Source organism: Equus quagga, chromosome 15 (assembly GCF_021613505.1).
Source record: "Equus quagga isolate Etosha38 chromosome 15, UCLA_HA_Equagga_1.0, whole genome shotgun sequence".
Classification (NCBI taxonomy): domain Eukaryota; kingdom Metazoa; phylum Chordata; class Mammalia; order Perissodactyla; family Equidae; genus Equus; species Equus quagga.
Genome location: NC_060281.1, coordinates 33,794,862 through 33,817,162, shown reverse-complemented (window position 1 = coordinate 33,817,162; position 22,301 = coordinate 33,794,862). Strand labels below are relative to the sequence as shown.

The 22,301-nt window shown below is 44.1% G+C and overlaps 1 protein-coding gene and 1 pseudogene across 1 annotated transcript in view; one reads left to right on the top strand and one right to left on the bottom strand.

Moving 5' to 3' along the window:
- Positions 1-3,494: 3,494 nt before the first annotated feature.
- LOC124227057 (gamma-soluble NSF attachment protein-like) lies at positions 3,495-10,640 on the bottom strand (annotated as a pseudogene).
- A 3,361-nt stretch (positions 10,641-14,001) lies between these two features.
- MUC21 (mucin 21, cell surface associated) overlaps positions 14,002-22,301 on the top strand; it is a 9,465-nt gene continuing 1,165 nt past the window's right edge. The window contains exon 1 of the mRNA XM_046640969.1: positions 14,002-14,018. Coding sequence (XP_046496925.1) covers positions 14,002-14,018 — 17 coding nt within the window. The remainder of the gene's footprint in view (positions 14,019-22,301) is intronic.

Genomic DNA, 22,301 nt, shown 5'->3' with positions numbered 1-22,301 from the left:
AGACGCCAGGCATCAAGTCCTCCTCTGCAGCCCATCTCTGCTCTAGAACCCAGGCACTCTAGATAACAACTTCCCAAGTGGATCATTTCAAGACGAGGAGAGGGAAATTATCTCCTGCCTCCTGCATTCAGGATTCTCTTTGGAATCCCGGGGCCTGGTAAGTGAATTATCCACCAATCACAGAGGACTTGGCGGCCACAAAAAGTCAGGAGGAGACAAGGGTCCCCAGGCATTCTGCTTGCATATTCTCATTCCTTCTCTGGAAGCAAAGATGGTGAACTTCTTTTTGCCCATTTCTGTGAAAGTCAATACTGTCCCGAGCCCCCAGTGACCATGATTCTGACTCCCACCTTCATCTTGCAGCAAATCCACCTTTCTTCTCTCCCTCCAACCCTCCGCTATAAGCATGAGCACAAATAGCAGCAGTGTTTTAATTTCCCTTAGAATCCTGGAGTATAATAGCTGCTTGATAAATGTTTTGTATCTAATTTGAAAATCCTAGTTTTGATATCATCCTTAATTCCTTATTAGAGCTAGGCTCCAATAAAGTCTAAATAAGGCCCACTCAAATAAAAATATCCCTTCCAGAAATGCTGCCTAAATTTAAATCCTTGGTCAACTCTCATAATCCTTGGATGAAGACACACATGGAGGGATCACAGAGATCTCTGGGCTAAGGGAGTTGTGAGTGAAATTAGCCCAAGGAGAAGCAGAGTCTGGGCTCCTATGTTCCTAGCAATTTCACCTGACTTCTCTCCTAGACTCTTTCATAATTCCAAGTTTCTCTTCTTAATTATAAAAACCCAATGTCAAACAACTTAGAAAGCCCCTTCGCTTCCCCCGTAGGATGGAATGCCTGAAAAGGGAGTGGGCTGGGTAGGTGTGGAATCGACAGAAATAGGCCTAGGCTGAATAAACAGGAGGACTTTAATTTTGTGGTGTTTTTTCTTTTTCCTTTGATGTTTGTTTCTTGCGTCTTCTCTCTGCTCTCTCCCAATGACTAGCTCCTGGAGGCCACTGTCTTGCACATCCTGTTCTCTTTCTCCTCCCAGCGTCTCTGTGAGCCCGTTCATTTTGATCTATTATTGCTGCAGATGACTTCCAGACTTATCTCTAGCCTGTCCTTGTGCTGAAATCCAGTCCTCTATTTCCAGGGTTTTTTTCCCATAAAGTCTTCACTTGGATGTCATGCCATATTGAACATGACACTCACAGGTTCCTTCAGCAAACATTTTTGGAGTATCTGCTCTGCGCTAGGTCTGAAGATACATCAGCCAACAAAGCAGTGACAGGTCTTGTCTTTGAGGAGCTCACAGTCTAAAGGGAAAGGCAGATAGCACACAAAGAAGGACGTATAAATAAAAGAGGTACAAGTGTGCGAAAATGCTGGCAGGCACCACCTCATCTTCTCACCATTAGGTCTGTAAAATCACACCCATCTGCATCCATTCTCTCCTTCCCTTCTCCCCCCTTACAAGGGAAGAGTGTCCTTCCACCTGGGCTTGGTTCCCCTCCCACCCCTCCTGCCCTCTCAGTGGGTTTCTCCTCCCCCTCCCACACTTTTTCCTTCTACCTCTCCAGGGTCCTTCCCATCAGCATCCAAACACACTCTAGAACAGTAGGCACAGGAATCACCTGGAGGAGATTATTTTTATGTTTTTATACGTTATTTTCACTAAGACATAATTGACATATATTAATTTCAGGTGTGCAACATAATGATTAGATATTTATATGTATTCCAAAATGATCACCACAATAGGTCTAGTTAAAATCCATCACCACACATAGTTACAAAATTTTTTTCCTTATGATGAGAACTTTTAAGATCTACTCTCTTGGCAGCTTTCAAATATACAGTACAGCTTTATTAACTATGGTCACCATGCTATACATTACATCCCCTGACTTATTTATTCTACAACTGCAAGTTTGTACTTTTTGATTCCTTTCACCCATTTTGCCCACCTTCTGCACCCCACCTCTTGGCTTCCACCAAGCTGTTCTCTGTGTCTGTGAGTTCATTTTCCAGAAGAAATTCCATGTATAAGTGAGATCTTGGGTACTTTCTTTGTCTGACTTATTTCACTTAGCTAATGCCCTCAAGGTCCGTGTTGTAGCAAATGGCAAGATTTCCTTCTTTTTTATGGCTGAATAATATTCCATTGTATATTTATGAGATTATTTTTTGAATGCAGGTTTGGTCCCTGTCCTTTGGGATTCCTAAGTCAGTAAGTTTGAGGTGAGGGGGTCTCCAGGCAATCCTGATGCCCATGGTCCAGGGGCCCCACTTTGAAAAGCTCTACTCTTCCAGCATCCATCTTAACAGCTCATATTTTTCCCAGCTCTGCCCTGTCTCATCGCCAAGTTTCTTGAAATAATTCGTTATAAACGCTATCTCCATTTCATCATGTCCTACTCACTCTGTGTATGTTTCCTTTGCAAATTTTACCAGAGTAATTCATGTAAATACTTTTAAAAATCCAATAGTCCTACAGGCCCCTTATAAAAACCAGCCATCTCTGATGCAGCCCCTCCTTTTCACGCCTGACTCCTGCTCTCCAGAGGCACCAACTTCCAACTTTTAGCTTTTTCTCCTGGTATTTGCACCTACAGATTTAAACATCATACCCATACTATATTGCTATTCATAGGTATTTAACAAAGACCTTGAATGCATCTTTTATTGGGCTAAATACTATTGTAAAGCTCAAAATAGCTTCGTGTCCCAATTTCACCTCTGAAGTAGTTTAATAATTTATATGTATCCAGTATCATGGGGGATAAATATCCTTTTCAGAACAAAACAAATTTTTAAAATCCTAATTAATTTTCTTATCAGTGAACTTCGCTTTTGGCACCAATCATTAAGTAAAATGAAAAGGAAATTCTTGAATAGTAAATCGCAAGAGCCCAAGAGAGAATATCCATGCCTATTGCCCTATTTGTTCAGAATGTAATTTATCTAGAATTTGGCTCACAAATTTAAAAATCAACTGTATGAAAGCATGACGGTACATTTCTTTTAACTCCGGCTGGTGTCTTAGGAAAGCTCTTAGAGAAAGGAAAAATACTTTCCCAGATAGTGGACGCAGATGGGTGATTTGGGGAATCAGTAAGTAAAAATGACAGTCTTTATTAGCATTTAAAACCATGGCTTCAATGAAGTATGGAAAACTCTTAGACAAGCTCCAAGTCCCTGAAATGGCATGGCACCTTTTTTTCTTTTCTTTTTTGCAAAGAAAAATACTAGCACAGTCCTTCTGAATATCCATCTTCCTCTTCCTCGGCTCTGTAGTGAGGACACAGGCTTATTTCCTCCTCTTCCTTCTCCTCCTCTTCCTCTTCTTGTAATTCTTTTTATAATTCTCCTTCTAATTCTCCTCCTGCTCCTTCTTTTTCTTAAATTTTTTTTATTGTGGTAAAATATGCCTAACATAAAATTTACCATTTTAGCGATTTTTAAGTGCAGAGTTCGGTGGCGTTGGGTATATTCACGTGGTTGTGCAACCATTGCTGGTGGTTTCTTCTGGATCCCCTGCTGCACCCACCACATTCAGGCCCAGTTTAGCATAATCTCTAATCTCTGCCCATGCACTTGAAACGTGAAGAGGTGCAGACCTCTGACGCTGCAGCTTGGTCTTGCTGGTCATACCCTTCCAGAAGCTGTCCTGGGGCAGCACAGCTGTCACTCCCATAGGCCCTGGTGTGCTGGAGCTCTCCCCGACACAGCTTTCTGCGGCCATGTAGTCATTTCTGTGTAGGTGAACTAAGACTCGAGCAACTGTTTTCTTATAAACGGTTGGATAATTCGAATTTCCTTATAAATATTTTTTCTTTCTGAACAGGGTGCCGTCTGATCAATGCTGCATCCTTGTGCTAGCAGGCTTGAGGCTTTTCCTAAGCATCCAGCTGCCTGCCCAAGTGCTCCTCATTTTCAGACGTGTTGGCTGTCTGTTGACGTAATCGTACTGACTTCTCTGGATCTACATTTCCTGCAAGCTTTCCAGCTCATTCCAGTGCCGGCTGTGTTCCAATGCCTCCAGGGCTGCTCTATTGGGAGTGCTGTTTTCTAGAAACGTTACGCTGGCTTTCTCAATCAGTTGGTAGCTTCTGCATCTCCTTCAACATCATGCTGGTTTGCTCAGAAGCTCTGCTTTTCCATATTCGGAAGTGGCACTGTCATAATCCGGCTTCCATTTGCAAACAACAGTTTTCAGGTATTTCTCTGCTTTGACAAGGTTGTTCAGCCCCTCATTTCTCTTTTGAGCTGCCACCTCCACAGTCCGTCCCTGACAAGGAGGGTGACAGAGCCTCTTCCTTTAGGCCCATGAAAGAGCTCCAGTTATCTATTCATAGATTTTTCATTTCAGACATTATCTGTTTGCTTATTCATTGTCTCTCTCTCTCACTTGAATATAAGCTCCCTATGTACTTTTTTGCCACTGTGTCCCATGCCTGGCATGCCACATGACTCATAGAAGGTTCGTAAGGAATTCTTTTTTTTTTTTTTTTGGTGAGGAAGATTGGCCCTGAGCTAATGCCTCTTGCCAATCTTCCTCCTTTTGCTTGAGGAAGATTGTTGCTGAGCCAGCATCTGTGCCAATCTTCCTCCACCTTGCAGGTGGGATGCCGCTGCAGCATGGCTTGATGAGCTGTGTGTAGCTCCACACCCAGGATCTGAACTTGCCAACCCCGGGCCACCCAAGTGGACCACGTGAACCTAACCACTACTCTACTGGACCAGCCCCTCAAGGAATATTTTTGAGTGGATGAATGAGAAGTCCTGGACGCAGAGTGCCTAACAGAGAGGAATTTAGACTCAACTCCCAGATTCTCTCTAACCCATTCCCACTGCTACTACTTGGTCTACACTTTATACTTAAAAAATAAATAAAGGAAAGAATCAAGTAATCATCCCAAGGCTCCTTCACCCCTAGCATTTCCTTGTGTCTCTCCACTGAGAGAACTTTTACGAACTGCCTGATGCATCAGTTCTGACCTCGACTGCCTAAAGAACCCTGCAAAATCTGGTCTCACCTCAACTTTACAGCCCGACTGCCCTCAGTTGGTGCATTGGAACCTGCAGGCTTTCCTCAGGTGGGGACGGCGTGCTGAAAGCCCCAGAGTGAAGGGGGGATTTACGCTTGAGGGTCTCTGCTGAAGGAGCCCTCCCATTTTGGTGTAAGCTCCTCGTTACTTCGACCCAGCCAAGGGAATGCTGCTGGGAAGATCAGTCCAGATGACCTTGATGGGGTTTTCAAACAGCACGATTTCTCCTTCCTCTGAGCTCCAACTGTGCTTAGTGTTAAAACACGCAAAGAGAGACGATATACAGTTTCTGTTTGGTTGCCTTCTTAACATGCGCTAGATTCGAAGATTCACCTAGGCGAGTATAGTGTCAAAAAAAAAAAAAAAAAAAGCTGACAACTCTGATTAGCAATGTTCTGGAATGAAGGAGAAAGTGCAAAGGAGATTGGTCAAATGATTCATTCATTCAATACAGAAGCACAGCTGAATCAGCATTCAGGCCCATAATAGTCACATTTAAAAAAAAGGAAGAGGAGGAGAAAACTATAAATGCTGCAATCTCTAAAGTACGGTTTTCACATGAGGGGTTAACTTTAATCTAGATAACAGTGGTTATGCTGACTTAAAGGAAACAGGAAAAAGAGATATGCACAATGCTCTTAATTAGATATGAAAAATGCAAAAGTGAGTGTCGCACCTGAATAAAAATTGATGTATTTCAGAAAGGACTACAGTCCTTGGGTCGACCTCAGCCTCTGACCCCTCCACATCCTTCACCACAGCTTCCAGGCATACAACCAAGGCCACCACAGCCCAAGGGACCACTGCAGAGTCTGTGTCCACAACGGGCTCTTCTACAGGGCAGAGCAACTCAGCCTGTCAGACCATCACAGCCTCCACCACAGCTTCTGAGACTGCTATAAGCTCTGAAACAACCACAACCACCACCACAGCCTCTGAGGTCACCACACCCTCCACCACAGCATCTGTGCCCACCATGACCTCTACCACAGCCTCTGAGAGCATCAGGGCCTCCATAATGTCTGTGCCCACCACAGTCTTCACCACAGGCCCTGAAACCACCAAAGCTTCCACAGAGGCTCTAAGATCATCTTGTCCTCCACCAAAATATCTGTGTCTACCAGAGCATCCAACACAGACCACAACGTCTGTGCCCGTCACAACTACCACGATAACATCTCTGCCCACCACATTCTTTACAATGGTCTCTGAAATCACAACTAGTTCTGGGACCACCATAGCTTCCACCACAGCCTCAGGGGCCACTGCAGAGTCTGTGTCCACAAAGGGCTCCACCATAGGCTCTCAGAACAACTCAATCTCTCAGACCATCGCAGCCTCCATCATGGACTTTGAGACCACCATAGGCTCTGAAATGACCACAACCATCGGCACGGCCTCTGAGGTCACCACATGCTCCAGCATCTGTATCCAACATGACCTCTACCACAGCCTCTGAGAGCACCAGGGCCTCCACAGTAATGGCTGTGCCTACCACAGTCTTCACCATGGCATCTGAACCTACCAAAGACTGAGACCACCAAAGATTCTGAATCTACCACAGTTCCTCTCACAATTTCTGAGGCTGTCAGGTCCTCCCCCACAGCATCTCTGCTTATGACAGTCTCTACTCCTGCCTTTGAATTCACTATGGCCTCTACCATAGTCTCTGAGACAACTGTGTCCTCCACAATAACATCTGTGCTCCTCACAGCCTCCAACACAGGCTCTCAGAACCCAACAGCTTCTGAGACCACCATGGCCTCCACCACTGACTATAGTCTCCACTGAAGCCTCTGAGATGACTCTTGCCTCTGCCATTACATCTGTGTCCACCGTAATCATCACCACAGCCTCTGAGACCACCAGTGCTTTCACCACAGCTTCTGAGATCATCATCCCCACTACCAAAATGTCTGTTCCAACTACAGACTCCAGTACACCCTCTGAAACCACCATAAGTTCTGCAACCACCTCAGCCTCCCAAACAAATTCTGAGACCCTCAGTTCCTCCATTATAGTATCTGTGCCAATGACAGCCTCTATCCCAGCTTCTTGGTCCACTGTGGCCTCCAACAAGGTCTCTGAGACCACCACAACCTCCACAATAACATCTGTGCCCACGATAGTCTATGCCAGGACATCTGAAACCACCACAGCCTCTGAGAGCACCAAGGGTCTGAATCCACCACAGCCTCCACTATAACATCTGAGATCACCTTGCTCTTTACTCCAGCATCTGTGCCTATTACAGCCTCTGTGATGACATCTATGCCAGCCACAGTCATCACTATGGGCTCTGAAACCATTGCAGGTTCTGAGGCCACCTCAGCTTCCCTCACAGCCTCAAGGGCCACTGCAGAGTCTGTGTCCACAGTGGGCTCCACCACAGGCTCTGAGAGTTACATGGTCTCCACCACAGCATCCGTGCTCAACACAGCCTCTACCACAGATTCTGAGACCACTATAAGCTCTGAAATGACCAAAAACATCATTATAGTCTCTAAGATCACCATGCGCCTCATCACAGCATCTGTGCCCATCATAACATTTACCATAGCTTCTGAGACCACCAGGGTCTCTATGATAACATCTGTGCCCACCACAGTCTTCACCACAGCCTCTGAAACCACCATAGTTTCTACCAGAGTCTCTGAGACCACCCAGAGTCTCTACTCCAGCCTCGGAGCCCACTATGACCTCCAACATAGTCTCTGAGACCACTATATCCTCCACAATAACATCTGCGCCCACCACAGCCTCTACCACAAGCTCTAAGAATACAGCCTCTGAGACTGCCATGACCTCCACCACCACTTCTGAGACCACCATGGCACCTACAACAGCCTCGGAGACAATGACAGTTTTCACTAAAGCCTCTGAACCACCTGGAGAGTCTGTGCCCTCCACAACTACTCCAATGCCTGCTGAGACCACCACAGCCTCTGTGCCCACCACACCTACCACCATAACATCTGTTCCCACTACAGTCCACACCATGGCCTCTGAATCCACCACAGTCACAGCCTCTACTATAACATCTGAGATCACCTTCCTCTCTACCACAGTGTCTGTGCCCACCACTCCCTCCATGATAATGTCTGTGCCCACCACTGGCTTCACCACAAACTCTGAGACCTCCACAGCTCTGAAAAGATCACAACCATCACCAAAGCCACTGAGGTCACCGTATTCTCCATCACAGCATCGGTGTCCACCGTGAACTCTGTCATAGCCTCTGAGAGCACCAGGGCCTCCATGATAACATCTGTGCCCATCAGGGCCTCTGAAACCACCACAGGCTCTGAGACCCCTGTAACTTTCTTTACAACCTCTGAGACCACCATGGCCTCCTCCTCAGCCTCTGAAGCTATCATGGCTTTCATCATGGCCTCTGAAACTACTGCATCTTCTACTAAAATGTCTATATCCAGCACAGCCACCAGCACAGGCTCTGAGACAGCTATAGTCTCTACCAAAGCTTCTGTGACAACAGCCTCAACCACAACCTCTGAGAGCACTGCAGTGTCTTTGTCCACCACACACTCTGAGATCACCACAGCCTCCACCTTAAGATCTGAGACCAGCATGGCCTATAGTACAGCTTCTGAGGTCACTTCAGAGTCTGTTAGCAGTGTGGCCTCCACCATAGTCTCTGAGTCCACCTTGCCATCCACAATAACATCTGTGAGCACCACAGCCTCCAGTACAGGTTCTGAGACCATCAAGTCCACCACAGCTTCCTCATCAGCCTCTCAGCTCACCACAGGTTTGTCTATTTTGCCTGTGCCCACTACAAACAGCACTGTATTTTCTGAAACCCTGACTGTCTAAACCACAGCCTCTAAGAGCACCACAGGCTCCTTCTCAATGTCTGTGCCCACCATATTCTCCTCCATAGTTTCTGGGGATGCTAAAGCTCCCACCTCACCTTCTGGACCCACCACAGCCTCAGAGGTCACCACAGCCTTCACTTTGGCCTCATTGCCCCTCTTGGCCTCTACCTCCACCTTTGGGGCCACTGCAGTCTCCATCAGTGTCTCTAGACCTTTCACAATCTTTTCTGCCACCTTGGTGTCCACTAGGACCACTGACTTTTCCACTCAATCCGTCACCACCACAGCTGTATCAGGTCCTAACTACCACATCTTCTCTAATCACACACCTTTACTCCAGTGATAACCACCACCTTTTCACCTGTTTTTGTCATTTCTTCTCTGGATTCTAGTCAAGCCACCATACCTGTTACATATAATTTTGTTTCCTTTTCTTCAGTCCTACTTATTTCTGCTCTGACCTCATCTCCTTTTGTTTAGTGTCCATCGTTTCCATCCCAATCAGAAATACTTGCTTGCAAATATTCCCCCCACCACCAGTTAATTATAGTCCATCACTTCTGCCTACAGAAAACTCATCTCAACTCTATTACAACCATCCTCACTTGTCAGCTGCTCTCACTTCTGTGCCAAGTACAATCAACTCTATTCCATCCGTCATCTGTGACACCACCGCCTCATCTTCAATTTATTGACTATTGTTCCAGAGGTTACAAACTACACTTTGTGGGCCAGGTCTTGCTTGTTACCTGTTTTTCTAAATGAAGCGTTATTGGAGCACAGCTACACCTATTCATTTAAATCTATAGCTGCTTTCCAGCTACTTTGCACAGTTATGACAGGGACTGTGTGACCCAAATAGCTTAAAAATCTACCATCTGACACTTTACAGAAAAAGTTTGCCAATCCTTGCTCTAGTCTAAGACCAGAATGATTGTTTTCATTCTCTGGCAGTGCTCTGAATAAAACCACCTCTGCACTTGCCATCAGCACTCGTGTTGGACCTGAGTCCACCTGCTTAATTCTGAGCCACCTACTGCTATTCCAGGGACAGACACTGTCCTTGTATCAGTGGAACCACTTCCGACCTAAGCACAACCATTGCTGCCGGAGCCACCACCTCCACTGCCTCTGCTGTATTAGGTCCTCCCACCTTGTTCTAGTCACCCTTACTGTCCCTGGGGCCAGCCTCCTCCACGTGGGCCAGGTTCTGCCACATCTGTTCCTAGCGCCTCTCCTCGACTTTGTTGACCGCCATGATTGTGTTAGATCATGTCACCTATGCTCCCAGCCATCGCTGCTGCCTCACCCGTGAGTACACCTGATTCTGTCCTCTCTTCCTCTGGCACCGTCCTTACACTCAGTGACTGCATCAGAAGAGCGTCAGACCTTATCCTTTTTATCCCAGCCCACTCTCTTCTATTTGGGTGGCCACTTCTAAATTGAACAGATCTTTCACTTCGGCATCAGTCACAGTCACATTTCCTCAATCTTCTGCCTCCACCAGCACCATCAGTGGACATATTGTACCTTCTCTACTCTAAGACAATCACTTCTATTCTAGGGATCATGGCCTCAGGTGAATCACCTCCTACCATCTCTCCTCCCACCACAACACATCTCTCCAAACCACCGCCACCATAGGTGTGTTGGATTCAACCACTCTGCTCTAACTACACCTTCCTCCCCTTTAATTATCTCCACTACAAATGCATCATATTGTGTGACCTGTTTCCTAGGCCCCAGGACCATTGGAAGCAGACTACCCCCATCTCTGTCACCACAGCCCCTGGAATGGACTCCATGACCCCTGCTATCAGCAATACTGCCCCTCGGACAGCCCTGAATACCTCTGGCCTGGGCACATCCACTATTGGAACATCATCTACCACCTCAGTCCCAGGTATCAGGACCACCAGGACAGGATCCACCTATGAGTCAACCACCACTCCTAGAACCAGTACCAGCTCCCAGAAAACAGGCCCAGTCACCACAGTCATGAGCCACATGCCAAGAAGTGGATAGTTGCAGCCCTGGGCCATCATCTTCATCTCTCTGGCTGCAGCTGTGGTTGGTAGGGGGCTGCTGGTATGACTGAGTTTTTGCCTGGTGAGTTACTGTGCGTAGAGATGGCGGGAACCCACCTAGAAGATAGATCAAGGTGTAGAATAATAGGACTGGGACCACTGGGATATTAAGAAAGAGAGAGCAGTGTGGAGAGTCCCTGTATCCTAGCCCAGTCCATAAGAGAGCAGGAGCAAACCTGTAGTCTCATTTATCAGCTCGTTGCAACAAGGGAGACTGTACACCAGAGGGACTAAGGAGCTTCTTACCAAACTGTAGAAAGAGTCATGATAATGCTGGGGAAAGCGTGGAATTTCGGCGACAGTTAAATGAAGCAGAGTTTTAGTAAGCTCAAGACAAAGAAGGGCTGGGAGGACAAGGGTCAACAGGAACTCTGGACCATGAAGTGGACCCAGTTTCCTTGGAAACAAGCTTACAATAGACGTGGGATGCTGTATTCTGAAACTCCGCATCTGCCCTGGGTTGGAAATTGAGGCTGCTTCTCTGTGTCAAAGTAACTGAGATTCTCCAGACAAGAACGAGATATTTCCTTCTTACTGATATAATTTCAAAGACCAAATTTGGATGGTCTATGATTTTAGAGAACTACGTTTTTCATTGACTAAATCACTGAAAGTGAGTAAGTTACTCAAAGAAAGGGGATGTTATGATGCCTTACAGCTGCAGCACGTCCTCGGGGAAAACATTCCTTCCAGTGAACTAAGGAGCTGACTTTATCCGTGTTGTAATCCCAGCCTGATGAATGGGGTAGATGGTTATTGTCTCTGCTTGACTTTTCTTTCCTCACATATCACAATATAAAGACCATGAGAGAGAGGAAGACAGAAAATATAAATGATAGATGTAGTGAGAAGTAGAAAAACAAAGAGAAGAAACTTAAAGTGGGGACCTGAGAGACAGGCAAGTGTGTGGGCATGGGTGGTTTGACCAGAGGAGAGTCGAGAGTATAAGGGAAGCACATCTTTTACAAAACAAGCGTATCTTTTATAAATTGCCACCAGAAAAAGGATCTCCAGAAAGTGATGAATGTTTGGGCCCACAATAGGTCTTTCATTTCCTTTATAGATATTACCATATGCTGCTTCAGAGGGTGAGGGGCTAAGAGTGGGGGCTCTTTTTCCCTTCTTTCATGATTTTTCCCAAGTGAAAAGACATTTACTTTTCTAGGTTCCCCCTTAGGCACAGCTCAAATAGGCTGGAAATTTTAAAATACTTCACTAAATACTAAGGGCAGATAACAAGGAAATACCCTTAGGAAGAACAGAAGCCACAGAAATGCTTGGTCATGAAGGGGAGGCTTCCGATGCTCTGAGAGCTGACAGGTTTCGAGGCCTGGAGCCCTCTGCACTTCTCTGTAGTGGACGTGAAAGCCACATGCCAGCAGCACACTGCATTTGTGCATTCTGTTCTCCATCCTGGTCTTAATCTTCTATTCTAACATATTTTTCTTGTTCTATATTAAACACTTTATATTTTCCCATTTTGGCTGGATGTATTCCTGGAAGTGGACTTCAACATTTGTAGGATGAGCCAGAGTAAATATACCATAAATAAATGAAAACTTCACACACTAGCCACGAATGGTTGGCATAATTTACAGTCAACTTACTTGAGTTGCCTATTTCAGATTGTCTGATGTTTCCTTATGGGGAGAAAAAAAATGAGACTCACCTGCCATGAGCAATCCTCTAAATGTTTCAGATAAAAATATAGTAATAACCACCAGCACTTTATTAACTGTTTACTAAGTGTGAGGTCCAGAACCAAGAGCACAAGAGAGCATCGTCTCTCCTTTACTCTGCTTTGCCACCTTCCGGACATGTACTCTTCTTATCTCATTTTGCAGACTAGGACGCTGGAGTCAGAGACTGAAGTAACTTGCTGAAGATCACAGGGTGAGGCACTGGCAGAGCTGGGGCTCTAACTGCTCGACAGGAGAGCCTGTGCTCTTAGCTGCAGTACATAAAGCCGATTCTCCAAGCTTTAGCTCTTTATGGGCTTTCTCTTATCTTTTTAAAAAGAAATTGAAGTATAATTTACAAGAAGTGCACAAATCTCAAGTGTACAGCTTGATTAATTTTAAATGTGTACACGCCCATATAACCACCACTCAGCTCAAAATATTGAACATTTCTATCACCTGAGTGATGTGTCCCTTCCCAGTCAATACCTGCCCACCTAAAGGTGACTACTATTCTGACGTCTATTTTACCAACTTTCATTTATTTCTACCTTCCTTACAGACATGCAACTTTCTTGGTTGATTAACACAACGAAAGCCTCTCTGTTTCTGAGAAACTCTACTCCCTAGGTACAGGATGTGGACTTGCCCTTGTCTTGAAAGATTAGCAGCATGTAACCTTACCAAGGTACAGAGCAATGATCACAGCATTCACATAGAGACTACGCAAGTGCAATAAATAGGAAGGCTGTTTTCTCAGGGACGTGAATAAATAAATAAATGAGAGGAGTAGAGCCAGCAAAATCACACACACACGCAAAGAATGAATGAGAAGAGAGAAAATAGACGGTATTGAAAAGTGAAAATTTGTGATTTTTGACAATCCAAGATGGTTTAATGATATGGAAGGAAAAGATTTAACTCTAATAATAAATTTTTGTGTGTGCATTAGGAAGACTGGCCCTGAGCTAACATTTGTTGGCTATCTTCCTCTTTTTGCTTGAGGAAGATTGTCACTGAGGTAATATCTCTACCAGTCTTCCTCTATTTTATGTGGGATGCCACCACTGCGTGGCATGATGAGTGGTGCTAGGTCTGTGCCTCAGATCTGAACTTGCGAACCCTGCACTGCCGAAGCAGAGCACCGAACTTAACCACTACACCACTGGGCCAGTCCTCTATTAATAATTTTATTTCCTCATTTAGAAGTACTTTTCTTTTCCTCTGATAAGTAGAGGCATTTATAACCTTCATGGCCACAGAATTCACCTTGGTCTGGACCTGCACTCAGGACTGTGCTCTGGAATGTCCCAAGCCTGGAAAATGAACTGATTAGCGGAGGAGCACATGGCTTTGGACATAAGGTGAGCCAAGGTGTGGGCCATGAATGAAGCCACAGTCATAGGTGTGCTTATGGCATGAATCCTGGCAGGAGTCATGGACATGGCAGAGGTCATCACAGCCGTGAAATGGATCACAGAAGAGGCTGCTGAGGAAGCCATGGAGGAAAAGTGGAGTATGGGTGTAGACTGGATAACGGGGGATGCCATGAAAAAGAAAATACTGGGGAAGAGGGGGATCATGGAGGAGAAGGCAATGACCATAAAATGAGTTGGGATGGGCTTCCAAAAGGTCTTCAGGGAATTGGCCATAGAGATGGTCATGAGCAAAGTCAAGAAAAAAAACCAGAGGAAAGATCACAGTGAACTTGACCAACAGGGCAGACAGAAAAACAGATAGTGATTCTAGGGGAGATTTGCAGCCTCATCAGATTTGCTCATGAGCCCAACTAAAAATATCCCCTGAGCTTAACCATAGTTCAGAACCTTTTAGGAGGTCACTGTAACCAACTGTAGAACAATTTCTCTTTGGTCTCTCAACATGCAAGTGATGACTGTGCCCTTTTGGCTTTGAAGTTCCACTCTTTTTTTTTCACTTTACACAATCTATCTGTATTCAGAAATGCCTGTACTATATGTGAACAGCATTTTTCTCTTACACAAATAAATGGATATATGTCATTCTCAGGTAAATAATTCTTTTTTTAAATTTTTTACATATTTATTTGCTTTGTGACTTTCAATATTTTTATTATTTTTAAATTTTTTTTAAATTGCAGTAACATTGGATTATAACATTATTTCGCTTTCAGATGTACATCATAATATATTTGGAATTCTGTGTAGATTACATCATGTTCACCACCCAGAAACTAATTATTGTCCATCACTTACATGTGAGCTTAATCACCCCTTTTGCCCTCCCCCCTTCTCCTATGGTAACCGCCAATCCATTTCCAATGCTATGTGTTTGTTTGTCGTTGTCAGATAAATAGTTCTACATTGACTTCTGTACTGAACATCACAACAAAAAATACAAGATGAAGTTTTACTTCCTTGTTTCCTCAGGATGCAATGTGACCAGTAAGAAGAAGAATCATATTATTGCAGCTTAATAAAAAAACAACAAACTCATAGTGTTCATGGTAGCAAGATGACTAGCTTACCTGTTTATCTGCTTGGGCATTCTTTTCTCTCTGATTTCCTTCGTTACTGAGTGCTTACTATGTGCTAAGCGTTGTACAAGGTGACTTTAAGTGCACTGTCATTTAATGATTTTGAAATTCATAATCTCAAAAAAATCTTTTGAGAACTTCCACTTTTCTGGCAATATGGTGGACAAGGTACATTAACTACTCCTCTTAATGAAAGCAACAGAAGTTGCTGGATAAATATTGAAAAAATATTTGTAACTGTATCAATTAGCTGGGTAGATAGTAGGTAATATTTAGATCAACAACCAGGAGAAGGTTGAGACTCAGAGAGGATTAAGGAGAGCTTGAACCAGCCTTTACATTGAGGGCATTTGCCAAATTTGATGAACTTCAGCTTACCATCTCATAGCCTCTTAGCACTTGGGGTACAGGAGACAAAGTCCAGGACCCCATAAGGAGTGGGGTCTAATAGGAGACCTTAAATAAAGATGAGTCCTAAAAGGGTTAAAGCTTCAGTGCATGATTAAACTGGAATACAATTGCATTGCCCATCACGCATTATGGGGACTGAGAAAACTGTCTATCTGTAAACTTGACATTGAGTGGAGGGAGTGAAAAATCATCCCGGAGAATTTGTAATTGCATGATATTCGTCATTTTTTAAAAAAAATCAGAGTAAGGCAAAGTCATTGAATCATTTATAATGAAAGTAAAAATAAAAAACACACTCATAGAGAACAGTAAGATATTTCTTTGACAGGGGAAAATGACAATCCTTTTACAGTCGTTTCTTAAATCAGCAGCCTAAGAGGACAAAAACAACACAGAAGGTTAAAAACACTGTTGAGTTAATTTCTAAGAGTTCCACAGAGAAAATGATGTAACCACTGTCTTACTGGATTCTGAAAGGGAGACTGTCACACCAGAGACATTTCCTTCATTGAAAGATGGTATCCCATTAAGGATGACTGTAGCAAAAATTATGTCAGTTGACATTTCAAGGATGCCAACTGTGGAAATGGTTTTTGTGGCTGGTTGAAGGGGAGGATTCCCAAAGCAGAGGGAAGTCACCCTCTATTTATATCAGGCTTGGTAATCCTGACCATGGAGTTGATTGGTGAAACAAACACGGTAGCGGTACCCGGCCCATCCACCCCATAAAACATTAACCACAGCCCTGCTCAGAACAAGCCTAACATGTTCTCTTAGCTTACAGGAAACCACCAAGAGAGGAAAGAGAAGGTGGCTGAGACATAGGTCAAATCCAGTTAAAACCAGTTGAAGGCAACATGGCAGTCTGCCTTGACCTGACATAGACCCTGCAGCTAATTATGTGCTCATTGTAATACATTACCGTATTACAGAACACAACCACTGAAGCCATGACAGTTTACAACGGCCATGGCAATGGCAAGATATAACCAAATAAGGAAAGAAAAGAGGTGGCACCCCTCAAACGTATGCCCATTTCTTGTAATAATGATGAATATTCCTCCCATTCATTACCTCGACCCCTTATAACAGCTGCTTAATCAATGCAGGAACTAAGAAGTTGATTTGTAAACTTTGTTCCCACCTCTCCATTCTTTGGCCATTGAATAAAGCTTGTGCTATTGAATGCACAGCTTTGGTCTCGTTTCAAAGTTGTGACACCAAACAGAGGAAGGACCCCAAGAGGAAGGGCAACAGCCCCTTCTTCAGGTCTCTCCCCAGCTGGGAAAAGAGTTCAATTGATAACCGTGGGAATTCTGTAAGCACTTGTTGGCAGCCTGATCTTCACCTATCTGATGACCATCCTTTCTTTTTTTTTTTTAAAATTGACGTATAACTGATTTATAACATTATATTAGTTTCAGGTGTACAACATAATGATTTGACACATGTATACACTGAGAAATGATCACCACAATAAGTCTAGTTAATATCCATCTAGGTTTGTAGCTTCAGATCATACAAACTGTGTAGCCAGAAAACCATCTTAGACTCACTCATTGTCCTCCAGGTCTCCTTCTTCTCTAGGAAGATTCTTCTTCCCTACTTCTTTGTCTCTTCCAAATGCTATGTGACAAGTAAGGAGAAAATTGCCTGGACATGCTACAAATTAAAATCTTGAAATACACCTGGCATTTATATATTTATGTTTTCATGTATTTCTTTTTGTTTTTCTGTTGTCTTTTATTATTATATGCTTATCATGTGCCAAACACTGTGCTAGTGCCTCTAAACATACCGTCATTTATTTCTCAAAACAATCAAATGAGAACTTACATTTCTAGCTCTGTAACAGGGTAGGTGCCTTGACTTAAAATATCCTGAAAAACTTAAAAAGGTGGACTAAAAATTCTTCTTAAGTGAATGAATGAGTCGCCAGGAAAGTTAGGAATGCTAAAATTAAAGACTAAGTTAAGGTAGGAACCCAGGGAGGTGAGGGGAGTACTGAGGCCAACTTGTGCCAGACCCAGTGAACTTCAGTTTCGCGTTGTGCAGCGTCCATCAGACCAGACCAGGTGGGGACTCTCTCAGAGGACCCTCACATAAATCGGAAACCTTCAGGGAGAGTGTAAACTAAAAATAAGCCCACCTCTCCTCAAAGGAAGTGCACGCAAAATTGCCTGTCTCTAAACTTGATGCAGGAAAAGGGAGGAGAGGAGGAAGCACCTCTTGAAAAATAACTTATACCCACAACAATACTTCTCTTGGTTTGCAGCCTCAAACCATGCAATCTAAGTAATTCCAAAGACGTCAAGCCTACCATTTAATTTAAAAAGATCAGGGACCAGCCCTGTGGTCAAGTGGTTTGTCCATACACTCTGCTTCGGCGGCCTGGGGTTTACTGGTTTGGGCCCTGGGCGTGGACCTACACACCTCTCATGAAGCCATGTTGTGGCAGCATCCCCCAGAGAGGAGCTGGAGTGACTTACAACTGGGATATACAGTGATGTGCTGGGGCTTTGGAGAGAAAAAAAGAGAGAGAGGAAGATTGGCAACAGATATTAGCTCAAGGCCAATCTACTTCACCAAAAAATTTTTTTAAAAATATGAAAACTCTTGTTTAAAAACAAAAAAGAATCATTGGCTAATAATGGCTCCATATGATTGGCCAAAACATGCAAATTCCCTGTAGAAGATCATACCTTCATCTCCGGCTTCAAAAAATGTCTACAAATAACATTCCAAGAAAAATGAATTCATAATCACAAATCTCAAATCACAGATGAAGATAGACACCATGAGTGAAAGCCAGCAAGAAACAAAAACAGACAGCAAGATCAGATCTGCAAAGACTGTCGGTGTTGGAATTATTAAATACAGAATATAAAGCAAGTAGGTTTAAATGTGTCATAGCTTTATGGTCCACTAATAGTCATTCTCCATCTTTGACAATAGAATTCTCAAGTGTTAGTTGAGCACATGTCCACTCAGCTAGAGACTATATTTCCCAGCCTCTTTTTGCAGCTTACTGCGGTTGCGTGGCTATGTTCTAGCTTCTGATGTGGAAGCAGACGACAGTAATCTCTCATGAAGTTAAAAAACAAGATAGAATTAAAATACTCGATAACATTAGGGTATGAGCTGGGAGGTGGGTAATGAGAATTAAAGTGTTCCAAGGTCCCTGTATTGTTTTGAAGGACAGTAAAAATATTGATTACATTTAGACTCTGATGAGTATGCATGTAAAAACATTTTAGGATAACCTCTAAAAGGTTGAATTTGGACTTGAATTCAGGACCTCTGCCTCCAAATAATTCTAGAAGGAAAACAAACGTTTCCTTTCTTAGAGTGCTATTGGCTTTTCAGCCACAGAGTGGGATTGCTGGGAGTCCAGGACCCAGCCTGTCGTTGACTGGCCCCTCACACCTCTGCTTCAGAAGCTGCCCATCACAGTTGCTAGGCAGACCCATGCCTGAGCTTTTCCCAGCACACCCTATCCTTTCCTCACTCTCAGACTCACTCATTCCAAACTATGTGAGATGTTGCCTCTCTCATGAAGCTTCTCCTCATTGACAGGGGAATGGAGACAGCTGACTTCCGTCATACAGACTGCGCACTGGAACTCCCATCCATCCCACCCCCCTCACTCTGGCCACAAGATGCTCTCCCCATGAACACCCCAAACCCTCTGCTCATTTGGGTCTGCTCGGTCATGCTCATTTAGCTGACTGTGTGTCCTTTCTGCTGCTACAGCCATGTCCAGATCCAACTTGAAGCTCCTAGAAAACTCAGACTATAGGTCTCCTGCCTCCAACAGAAGTGGTGATGTGGTATACCCTATTGAGAGATGCTTCTTTGAGGCTGACGAGAAAGAACTTCCGAAAGATCCCAGAGTGGAAAAGCTCCAATGAATTCTGGAAACAAACAAGAGGGGAACTCTTATGGTTGAGAGTCAGAAGGGGGCCCTATACCACCCCTTCACCTGCTCTGAGTCTGACAGGTGGCTTGTTCCTGCACAGTGAACACTCTCCCCACACCCTCAGCCCCAAATTCCCCAGAGACTCCAAAGATGACTTCATTAACCCCTGGAGCTCTCTTCCCCTGTTCATTTAACGTGCACACCTAGTAATGCTCCATCTGACTTCTACCCGTAACCCGGGAGCACACACCCCTAGTTACTGCTCTCTTTTGAGTCTCATATTTCTGTTTGCTTGAGAGATGTGGGGTCCTGCCCCCTTAGCTCAGTCCATTAGGGCTTCTTCCGTGCTAAAGGAGGCACACAGGACTTCCTCACCAGGAAACAAAATCTTGAAGTAGAACAGGTTTCTGGCCCCATCCCTGCCTCAGAGGGTGGGTCCCTTCCACTCTGACAACCTTGATCTCCTTATCCTGTTCTGCTTCTCGCTCCAACCCAGCCCAGTGCCCTGCCTAGTGTAATCATCTCATTCTCCTTTCTAACCTTCCTCTTGACCCCTGATCTATTCCTTCCCAGGCGCAGTATTGTTTTGTTACTTGCTCACAGTTGGCAGAAGAAAAAGCCAACTTCTCAACCCCTCCCCAACCCACTGAAGCTATAAAGGCCTCTGCAGCTCTTCCATGACAAAGACAGGACAGCATCACATGAAGGAAGCCTAAGGAACCCAGGCGTCCAGCCTCCTACCTCCCCGGGCTCAAAGTTCTTCCCAAGAACACATACTGAGGAAACCTAAGCTCTCAGAATCTCCAGCTTTTATCTCTTCGCCTTGAGCTCTCCTTTCTCAAGAATCCTGTTCTTTGCCTTCTAGGTCTTGGCCACCTCTGGGATCCAGGCATCTTGCTTGCCAGCCACAAAGACACAGATCGAGATGCAGAAAGGAAACATTCCCTTTAAGTATCGGTTACTAGTGTATCTCCTACTTTTAGAAGCTGGTGAGTGACTTTCTTTAAAAGTGGGTGGCTAAGAACCTTTGAGGGATTGTGGGAGATGGTGACAACTACTAGGACTATTTCTAGTTCTCCTCCACAGAGCGAGGATCATCGTTTTACTCCAATCACTCAGTCTACTAATGTATCACCCGGGAGGCAGTCAGAGCACAGTGGTTTAAACTGTGGACTCTGGTCTCAGATTGCCAACATATGAATCACGGCTCTATCTGTTACTTGTGTACTTTGAGTGAGTTGTTTAACTTCTCTGTGCCTCAGTTTCTGCATCTATAAGATGGTAGTAACCTGTGTGATATGGCTGGGGGGAGGGCTAAATATTAAGAACAAGAAGAGTTGACTGTTTTTAAAGATATAGCATCTATATTCTACAAACTTAATTTCTCTCCTGATCCTACCTCTGATTCCACACAGCCTAAGTCAGCCTCAGACCAAGGAGAATAGGATTCAAGAGACAAAACTGACTCCCACTCTGTTTCCACACCCCATCTCCTATTGCACAACCGGAAAGCATGACTTCTTAGAGAATTCATTATTTTGAATCAAAATTACCCCTCCTATAATTTTGACTCATCTATTCTGTTCTCCAAAACTTCTCAGCTCAAATCCACTCTCTCTTTCACATGTCACCCCTAATCTTGGTCATTTCAGTTTTTATTTAGATTTACTTATGATTCTGACCTTCAACTCCATTTGTACCTCATTGCAGATTTTGGGGGTGGCTTTGCAAAATAGAGCTAACCTCGAATCCTATGTTAGATCAAATAAGACTGAGGAAAAAATACACACATGCAGAGTGAGGTGATGGGCATCTATGTTCCAGTTAGTAGTAAAATGAGCCACAAATGAGATAAATATAGACTCTGAGGAGGCTGAGTGCCTTCATCCTTCAGGGTAGTGAGGGGAAACAATAGGCACAAACTTGACCCCAGCTGCACCTCCAAGAAGGTTGAAAAGCTTCCTTATATCTGTAGACCTTGATTTAAAGCCCTGAGTCCAGGAGATTTTATACATTTAAACTACATATAGTTTGCTCTTCTCCGGCCTCTGCTGTAGTGATCAGGAGCCCCTGGAACTTTCATGCATGTAGAATCACCAGGTCCCCTAGTTGAAGAGGCAGGTACATGACCCCATCTCAGACTCTGATTGGTTTAGCTTGGAGTGGTTTGCCTAGGGATCTTTATGCTCATCAAGCTTCCCAGGTTATTCCAATATAGGTGTTTTATGAATAACACTCTAGAGATATTTTCCAAGAAGGGAGCAATACTGTCTTAAGAATCAATCAATCAATATATACTAGTTTCACCTGGATCCTACAGTTCTTTTGTGATACTTTTTATGTGTATTGGATCTTGTACAGCAGATCATGGAATAAGCTTATCAACCAGTGAAACTGGGTCACATAACCCTGGTGCTGGGGTGGGTGGGGTGGGTGACTTGACATGATCACTAAATGTGAGGATTCGATAGCCTGAGTTCAAATTCTTGTTCTACTAATTACTAGCTGTATAAACTTGGGCAAGTGTCAACATTTCTAAGCCTAAATTTCTTCCTCTTAGTTGGTAATAATAAAAGTGTCTATTTCATGGGGCTATAGTGAGCATTAAATAAAATTATTCCTGTAGTGAATTTAACCAAGCATTGAGCAGAAAGCATATATGCTCAATATATATATGTTACCATTTGTGATTATCATCAGACATAACCTTCAGTGATAGTAGCACATCTGTCAGCACTACATTCATTACAACCTCCAAAGGGACAAGCACAACCTCCAACACTGGATCCAGTGTGACCTCCA